We start from the raw sequence: 9,480 nt of genomic DNA, 5'->3' as shown, positions 1-9,480 counted from the left end.
TTCCATCTGTTGTCCCTTGGCAGGCAACATAGAAGACAAATACAAAATCTTACAAAAACGAGAGACTACAGAATATTAAAAAGTCAGATTAAAAATGCTCATGGACGTGGGTTTTTTTCATTCACAGTTTAAGGTGCTGTTTGAACATGGACAGTGATGGACTTTTTCTTATGGTCAGTGGAAGATTGTCCATAGACTATACATAGTGGTTTACACTGTGTGCATAATCATGAGGCAAGTTGTATTTATGAGGATTAATTTTATAATTGAACAACCCCAGTGCTCTGGGTCAATCCAAAATGTTAATAAACCTCAACCCTGAATATTTAAGAAAGTAAAAGTGAAGTTTTGGCTTTAGGAGAAAATCTATGTGTGCACAGTTATTGGGCAACTATTAATGTGCAGAATTATTATGCAACTAAATGATAAATGAACATTTTCCATTCTCATTTGTTAATTTTATCTGTCAGAATACTAAACAACTCAAAATTTACAAATAAACATTTCTGACATAAAAAAAAAAACCTGTGACCAATATAACCACTTTTCACAATAATGGGTCATAAGCCTTCCATTCATGGACTCTGTCAGTTTCTTGGTCTGCTGACGATCAACTTTTTGAGCAGCATCATCCACAGCCTCCAGACGCTGTTCATAGGTGGACTGTTTTCCTTCACCATGAATCTGCTGTTTGAGAAGGACCCACAAGTTGTCAACAGTGTTTAGGTTGGGGGAAGGAAGAGGACCATGTCATTGGTGGAGCTCTGTGCCTATTACTGATCCAGTCATGGGCCCGTACATCTCATCAGTCCATAAAACCTTTGAAAAATCTGTCTTCAGATATTTCTTGGCCCCGTCTTCACGTTTCAGCATGTTTCTTGTTCAGTGGTGGTCAGCTTTCAGCTTTCCTCTTGGCCATGTCTCTGAGCACTGAACACCTAGTACTTCTGGGCTCTCCAGGTTGGCTGCAGTTCTACAAAATGACAGCACTGGAGGATAATGGGTTCCAGGTAGCTTCATGTTTGATTCATCTTGAATCTCTTGCAGTTAATTTGCATCTTTTTTTCAGAACACGTTTCTTGCGACACTGTTGACTATTTACAGCAAAACATTTGATGGTTCTGTGATCACACCCCAATATTATCTTTGCTATTTCAAGAGTGCTGCTGCATCTCTCTGAAATACTTTTTTTTTTTTTTTTTTTACAATTTCTGACTTTTAACAGTCAGTTAAATCTTTTTTTGTCCCATTTTGCCTGAGGAAAAAAGCTGCCTAATAATTTTGCACACCTTGAGATAGGTTGTTGATCTTTTTAGGCCACACCCTCCCTCGTGACAAGTACACATCATCTGCTTAAATGCAATAAGATTTCAAGTTTATACAGCTTAGAGTTGGAGAATATGCATAAAAATCATGATGTGATCAAAATACACACCTTGACTAATAATTTGCACACAGTGCATACTAGGGTTGTTCTGATACCAATATTGGTATCAGCACCGATACTGTTATCCGATATTGCACCTTTTTTCAGGTATCAGTATTGGCGAGTACTGAAATCAAATCACCGATCTGATACCACTCTGTATTTTCCTGATTGAGGTCTTGTAGGTTAAATACAGACTGTGGAGACTTTTGAAAAGGTGCATTCAGACCACAGCATTAAAAAATGCACTGGGTGCCCCTAGTTGGACGCCTTTGCAAAGGGAGAAAAATAAGCATGTCCAGGGCATCTGCTTTAGTCTGCGAGTGCCTTGTTTTCCCGGTTGAGAGAGAGAGACTTTAGAGTATTTATTACATAAAACCCCAAAAACATGCAACATAGGTCTCCAGGAAGACTAGCCAATAGCTAATGAAGGTCAATTAAATATAATCAATACAAAAACACATCATCACAGGTGATCGGCTTGGCAGTGGCATATACATATTTATTCTCCGCTAATGATATGGAATATATTTCTTGTTCTGGTGTTTGTGGTTCTTAAGTCTTTCTCTTTCTTCTCCTTCTTCCGGGTAATAACACTGCTTTGTCACTGGACAACTTCTGACAGCAAAGCCCTTTACGCTTCCAGAGTTCCAAGGCCTGAACGCTCAAGATGTGCCCTGCTGACGCCTGAAGACGCAGCAAAAACACAGGACTCCCTAGACGTGTGTGCACATAGACTCTGCATGTGAACTGGACACCTAGACTCTCTGGTCTGAATGCAGCTTAATAATACAAAAAAGGCATATATGTTACCACTGATACCTTCATTTAGCCTTTGGTACAAATCTTTTACTCTTGTACTATAACAAAATTGAGTAGCCATATTTCACAGTATGAGGTATCGGTATTAGCGAGTACACAAATGCCAAGTATTGGTATTGGATCAGATCCCCAAAAAATGGTATCGGAACAACACAACAACTAAACGCAGAATCTGCTGTGCCCAGGACCCTATCACAGTGTTGTAGCTCATTGTTATTGGAAATTGTTGTGGTGTGACGCATTTGTTTCATGAGACTAATTCAGATTTCCTTTTTAGTGAAATATATTTTTATTTAGTATTATTTTGTTCAAGGGCAACACTTCATTTGAGTGTGGTGTCTGCAGTACGGTCTGGCCTTTTGATGAAGTAAGAAAAATGGCTCTACTCACAGAAGAGGAGAAGGATGCTTTTGAAGATGCTTTGTTTTGTAACTTTGCCAATCTAAATCTAAAAACCCAAGAAGTAAGTGTTTAAAACATTAATTTAAATTTTAGTGCCTATACTAAGGTCTGTTTTCTTTTCCAGTGCCCCGGCTGCAAGTCTCGTGTTATGAGAGAAGACCCCAGTAACCTATGTGTCCGATGTCCTCAGTGCTCTGCTAAAAATTTGAAAAATTATGAGTTCTGTTGGCAGTGTAGGAAAAAATGGAAAGGCCTTAGTGTACTAAACTCTGACCGCTGTGGAAATGAAGGCTGTGAAAATCCAGATCTGAGAATCCTGAAAACATGTCCAGAGATTGAGTTTGCAGATGTGTGTGGAGTGACAGGTTGCCCGTCTATTCGTGCCTGTCCCACCTGTGGAAAACTCATAGCACATAACAGAGAGCAGTGTAAGAACATCACTTGTCCTGATTGTAAAGTGGAATTCTGCTTTGTGTGTCTGAAAATCACTACAGAGTGTTTGAAGACAAGTTCACATTTCATACCCTGTTCCAGTGGTGTGGCCCCCAGACAGACCTCCATCCCCGTCAGGAGGAATTAAATTATTGGCCCTGTATTCCCCTTACATATATACTGAGTCAGAACAAAATCATTATAAATCTATTATCAGAAAAATTATCAGATATTGCTTTTGTCTAATCGTTACTATTGTGAAATGTATTTAACTTTGTCCTTGTTTACATTATGGTTGCTAGGAAACAATGATGAAAGTACTGTACCCATATGTCACATCTGTTGCCCGTGACCAACCAGGAAGTAAAACTTAACCAAAATGCAAAGATTTGATTAATAGAAAAGAATTATGTTAACCATGTTTTAGTGAAATTAGTAGTCTAATCTATGCTCTCTGATTCACACATGAGCCTTCCCAGTAGATTCCTGGTAATTTACCCATAAAATCCAGGGGAAACATTTCAGGCTGATCTCATAACAAAATTGTTATAAACTGTTGAGAGAGTCACCTTTAATTAATTTGAATATAATTATTGAATTAATGAATATGATTGGTCATGGGCACGCCACACATTTGCTAGAGTAAAAAAATATATTTAACAAACGTGCAAAAGCCATCAAGTGTAATAGACCATGGCCGTGAATCACATGCTGCCTGTACTAAGAGCTGTTTCCCTGGTTCAGGATTGGTCTCTAACCTTTATTTCTATTATTTTGTTATAAACATTTTTATTTATAATTCTTATTATTTTGTTATAAGCATTATTTCTATTGCATTGACTTTGTTTTTTGATATTAAATTGAAGCATACAGTGGCATGTTGTTTATTTAATGTTAAAATCTGACTGTCATTCACCATTACCATTTGGTTTGATTATTTCTATTATTTTGTTATCACCATTATGTCTATGTTATGTTTAAATCTGTATTTGGCTGTCTGCTTAGTGGGATTTTATGTTTTAAAAATTGTTTTCTGTTTTACTTATTTGCTGTATGTGGAATTAAACATGGTGTTGGGCATAAGATGGCATCAAAAGGATCCGTTATTTATAGTAATGTATGGAATCAATATGTCAATGGGGAGAGAACAGAAAAGGAAAAATATAAATAATATATTATATATATATATATATATATATATATATATATATATATATATATATATAATATTATATATATATATATATATATATGTGTGTGTATATTAAAAAATATTAATCTTTCACAATTTTCTGACAATTTAAAAACTCTTACCACTTTTTTCTCCCAAATTGCCAGTAGGTGATATGTGACAAAAAGAAAATGCAGCTCAGTTTTAACATGTTTCAACTGTGGACAGAAGAGGCACAAAGATCATGAATGCAAAAATGAAAGAAAAGAGCAAAAGGAGAAGCAGTGGTGCAGTTACTACCCCATATGGAAAAGGTATAGAGAAATCATACACAATTTTATGTTTTATCTGAATCTTAATAGATTTGTATATGACAGTGAAAACAGTTATAAGATCTTTAGTAAATATGTGCATCATGAAACATATGGCAAGGCAAGTTTATTTGTACAGCACAATTCGTACACAAAGTAATTCAAAGTGCTTTACAGAATAAGAAATACATTAAAATCATAATAAAAACAAATCAAAACATAAATAATCATGAAGATTAAAATTTTAAAAAAGAGAGATATAAATTGGAGAGAAGAGTGCAGAATGAAAACCTTTCAGTTATTTGCACAGTTAAACAGAAATGTTTAGAGTCTGGATTTAAACAGCGTCACAGAAGAGTCTGTCTCACATGTTCAGACTGTTCCAGGTTTTAGCTGCATGAACCTGAAACTCTGACTCCCCTTGTTTAGTCGTGACTCTGGGCACCAGCAGGAGTTGGTCCCTGAGCTCCTCAGAGTGTGAGATGTTCATATGACACTAACATGTCACAGATGGACTTTGGTGCTCGGCCATGGAGACACTTGTACAAACAGAGCTGCTTTAAAGTCTCTGAGCCACAGGAGCCAGAGCAGAGACCTGAGCACAGGACTTATGTGCTCGTACTTCCTAGTTCGATTAAGGACCCGAGCTGCAGCATTCTGGATGTTCTGGATGTTCTGGATGTTCTGGATGTTCTGGATGTTCTGGATGTTCTGCAGCGTCTCACAGCTCGTTTGGAGAGACCAGTGAGCAGAACATTACAGTATCTAACCTACTGGAGACAAACGCATGGATAAGTTTCTCCAAGTCTGATTTAGACAGTAAACCTTTGATTTTTGCTCTGTTTTTTAGATGGTAAAAGGCTGCAGATGTTATTGATTTGATGTGGCTGTTAAAGTTCAAGTCTGAGTCCATTATTACCCCGAGATTTCTTGCCTGATTTGAAGGTTTTAGAGAGAGAGACTGGAGGTGATGCTGACACTGTCACTTTGTTTCTGTGGACCAAACACTATGACTTCAGTCTTGTCAGAGTTTAGCTGGAGAAAGTTGTTTTGCATCCACACACTGATCTGTTGGATGCAGTGACCAAGTGACTCCACTGGTCCATAAACAAAGGCTCCAAGCCTTGGCCAGCTGCCTAAAGAGGTACACACAAGATAACGAGGCCAGACGAATAAACCGGCTGTTTGCAACACAACCGGTGAAAGTGTACAGTCAATGGCAGGGTAATAACACCAGAGCAGACCCACCAAGGTCCTGGAAAGGCATATGAGAGAGGGAGGCATCACATAACACCGATGCATCTGAGAGAAGACCACAGCAACCTCCCTGAACAGAATCCAGTCACCATCACAGTGGCAGACATCCAGGAAAGAGTCTCAGGTATGAAAAACTGGATCGCACCGGACCCTGACATGATACTGGCTAAAGAAGCTCACTGCTCTCCACGAGCGCCTGGCAGCACAAATGAACCAGCTGCTAAAGGATGGGACACACCCTGAAAGGTTAACCCAAGGGCGTATGATCCTGATCCTAAAGGATCCCTCAAAGGGTGCAGTCCCATCCAACTATCTGCCAATAACCTGTCTCTCCACAACATGCAACCTCATGTCAGGCATCATCGTGGCTAAGATAAGTGGGCACATGGATCAATACAAGACCAAACTGCACTGCCTGGATTGACTGCAAGAAAACCTCTGACTCAATGTCACACACGTGGATCACTGAGTGCTTGGAGCTGTACAATATCAACAGGACTCTTCATTGCAAACTCGATGCGGTTGTGGAAAACCACCCTTGAAGCCAATGGGAAGCCACTTGCACAAGTGTCCATCAAATGTGGCATATACCAAAGAGACTCACTGTCCCCACTACTGTTCTGCATCTGAACCCCCTCAGCCAAATCATCGACCGCACTGGCTACGGATACCGACTCAGAAACGGGGCCACCATCAGTCACCTCCTCTACGTGGATGACATCAAGCTGTACGCTAAGTGAGCGAGACATCGACTCACTGATCCACACCACAAGGATCTACAGTACAGACATTGGGATGTCATTCGGGCTTGAGAAATGTAGCAGGATGGTGACAAAGAGAGGGAAGGTAGTCCACACAGAGGGGGTGTCACTCCCAGAGGGAACAATAGCAGACGTTGAGGACAGTTACAAGTACCTCTGTATCCCACAAACAAATGGCTCCTCGAAGAGGCAACAAGGAAAGCGGCTACGGCCAAATACCTGCAAAGAGTGAGGCAAGTCCTAAGAAGCAGCTCAATGGCAAGAACAAGGTGCAGGCAATCAACAGCTACACCCTGTCAGTGATCAGATACCCTGCAGGAATTGTGCACTGGCCAAAGGAGGAGATACAGACCACAGATGTTAAGACACGAAAGCTCCTGACCATGTGGAGGGTTCATCCCAAATCCAACACCCTGAGACTGTACGCAGGCCGGAAGGAAGGAGGCCGAGGACTAGTGAGTGTGGGAACCACTGTCCAGGATGAAACATCCAAGCTCCTTGAGAACATCAAGGACAAGGCCCCGGCAGATGAGGAGCTCAGAGAATGTCTCAGATAGTGGAGTCCAGAGGAAGAGGAGCTGGAGGGACCATCATGCCAGGACAAACCCCGACATGAACCACGAACTGAAGTGGCTGATATCAAGAAATCCAACCAATGTCTTGAGAGGGTCTGAAGGACACACTGAGGCTCATCCTGGAATACTGGAGCAGGACCTGAGCACTCGAGCAATAGAGGCCCAGATCTACCACACCAGACAAGACCCACGGTGTAGACTGTGCAAAGAGGCTCCTGAGACAGTCCAGCACATAACTGCAGGTGTAAGATGCTGGCAGGGAAAGCAACACTGACAGACAAGACAAAGCTTTTACTGAAGGGCGCATGCTTTCCCCTCAGAGTCCTGTATCAGAAGTGTTTATGGAGAGGCTGGTCTGAGTCCTTGTGACTGTCCAGGACAGTTGTTGTGTGTTGTTGAGGTGGGAGAGGTCCGTGATGGCCAAATGTGGTGTGTGTGATCTTTGAGTTTATTCCCGTTGGTGATGGAGAGCATACTGAAGTAACGGGGACAGTAGAGAAGGAAGGAGTGGATAATACTGTGTATAAAAGTGACAGAAGGTGTGGAGAAACTGACAGGGCACAAAGCTTATGGAGGATGTGGAGTCACTGAAATGATGTTCAAAGGTAAATTTATTGTCTAATGTGAGTTTGAGATATTGAGTGATTGACATGTTCTACTGTTTTGTTGTGAATGATGAAAGCTGCCAGGTCTGGGATGTGTGAGTGAGTGTAGATGAGTAGTTCCTTAGTCTTGTCAACATTCAGCACCAGTTTCTTGGTGAAGTGGGTGACAGTTGGTAGAGACATGAACCATTGAGCTCGGCTCTTTGAGTTGAATGGACGGCCATGTTTGGACTTGGCTTGGTCTGGACACTCAGATAAACATGCAGCATCAATCAAATCAAGAGTTTTTACAAATGTATATGTAACAAAAGTATGCTTATTTTAAGTTTTATCTTTAAAAAAATGACTATTAAAATATTGTTAATATAGTGGGAAAATAATTGTTTGAGTTACACCGTCACTACACCAGTTTAGTTCTGATGATGTGAGAGGTGATCTCAGCAGCTCGAGAGCAGACTCAGGTTCAGTGTTTATGACCTTGTACTTTGCAGCTCATAAAAACCTTTTTATAAACCATTAACTGCAGCTGTAAAGATTAAACATAATCATCATTCTAAAACCAAAACCAGAAACTATGATTCAGCTCAGCTGACCTCATGTTCCAGAAACGACTCTTCTCTGTTTTTTGACCTTTATTACCAGAATGCATGTACAGTATTATCAGTTTGTACCTTTTTATATTGATATGTCCATTTGAAAGTAAAACTACAGTCTGTGTTCAGTCTGTCCTGTTTAAACACACTGAGCAGCTGAACACAAAAACTCTCAGCTGAACAAAGGTCTGGTCAGGTAGAATGAGCAGATCCAGTGCTGGGGCAGTTTGAGGAGAGTAGAAGCCCTCAGGACAAAAGTATCACAGACTTAGAAAGTTATTAAAACCAAATGACCTGACCTCTGACCTCTATGTCCTTCCACACTGACCTCAGCGGGTGCAGGTTCAGGTGAGGCACGGGTTTGCAGATAAAATCCACTGAGTATTTATCCCAGACACTGAAGCATCTGGAGCAGTTTTCAGGTCATTAGTCGTGTCAAATACACACTAATCACAGTCTGCAAATAACCCACTCAAAGTGTGAGTCGTACTGGGAAACAGTTATGGAATTACCTCTGTATGAAACATCTACTACTAATGTTTTAGTCAAATCTGAAAACTCTGTCCTCTGAAAGTCTTGTGCTGCTCTTTTTAAATGTTTAAAACTGAACATAAAAATGTGAAAAATAACATCATGGGTTATACTCCTGGCGTCTCTGAGTGGAGTGTGTTTTCTTGCTGTGTTGGCAGATTGTTCAGTTCTTGTGTTAAGGACGATGAGCTGGAGCTGGTCCTCAGACCTCAGAGCACAGGAGGAGTAAATCTGGACGAGGTCTGAGATGTGCTGTGGGGCCAGTCCATTCAAAGCTTTAAAAACAAACAATAAAATCTTAAACTCTAAACTGAACAGGAAGCCAGACAAAGACTCGTTTGCTGGTTCCTGTTAAAAGTTGTGCAGGGGAGTTCTGGACTCACTGTAGACGGGTGTTTTTTGGTGTGTTTTGAGAGACGCCCATGTAAAGTCAGTTACAAGTTAGTGAAGACGTGATGAAATAAAAGTGTTTATTGCTTATGTTACCGTAAGTGATACTTGTACTGATAATTATTAACTGGGAAAGTCCAGGGTCATTCTGTGTTAAGGCGGATGGAGTCCTGTAGTTGAACATTATCAACTTTAATTGACATT

General features: G+C 40.5%; 1 protein-coding gene across 1 annotated transcript; it reads left to right on the top strand.

Moving 5' to 3' along the window:
- The first annotated feature begins 917 nt into the window (after positions 1-917).
- LOC110168130 (uncharacterized) lies at positions 918-3,378 on the top strand. The gene is made up of 3 exons (XM_020933542.2): positions 918-1,010; positions 2,562-2,711; positions 2,775-3,378. The coding sequence occupies exons 1-3, from the start codon at positions 918-920 to the stop codon at positions 3,228-3,230; spliced, it is 699 nt and encodes a 232-aa protein (XP_020789201.2). The 3' UTR covers positions 3,231-3,378.
- The last annotated feature ends 6,102 nt before the right edge of the window (positions 3,379-9,480 follow it).

Source organism: Boleophthalmus pectinirostris, unplaced genomic scaffold (genome assembly GCF_026225935.1).
Source record: "Boleophthalmus pectinirostris isolate CB_2022bp ecotype Guang Dong unplaced genomic scaffold, ASM2622593v1 HiC_scaffold_2139, whole genome shotgun sequence".
Lineage (NCBI taxonomy): Eukaryota > Metazoa > Chordata > Actinopteri > Gobiiformes > Gobiidae > Boleophthalmus > Boleophthalmus pectinirostris.
Note: the sequence above shows the minus strand (reverse complement) of the source record. Positions and strands in the feature narration are given on the sequence as shown.

Bases quoted from the DNA above. Each gene is read 5' to 3' on its own strand.
- LOC110168130 (XM_020933542.2), top strand. From the start codon at position 918: ATGTCTCTGAGCACTGAACACCTAGTACTTCTGGGCTCTCCAGGTTGG. The intron at 1,011-2,561 runs GTAGCTTCATGT...ATTTTGTTCAAG, and splicing joins TGGAGGATAATGGGTTCCAG to GGCAACACTTCATTTGAGTG. The intron at 2,712-2,774 runs GTAAGTGTTTAA...TTTCTTTTCCAG, and splicing joins TAAATCTAAAAACCCAAGAA to TGCCCCGGCTGCAAGTCTCG.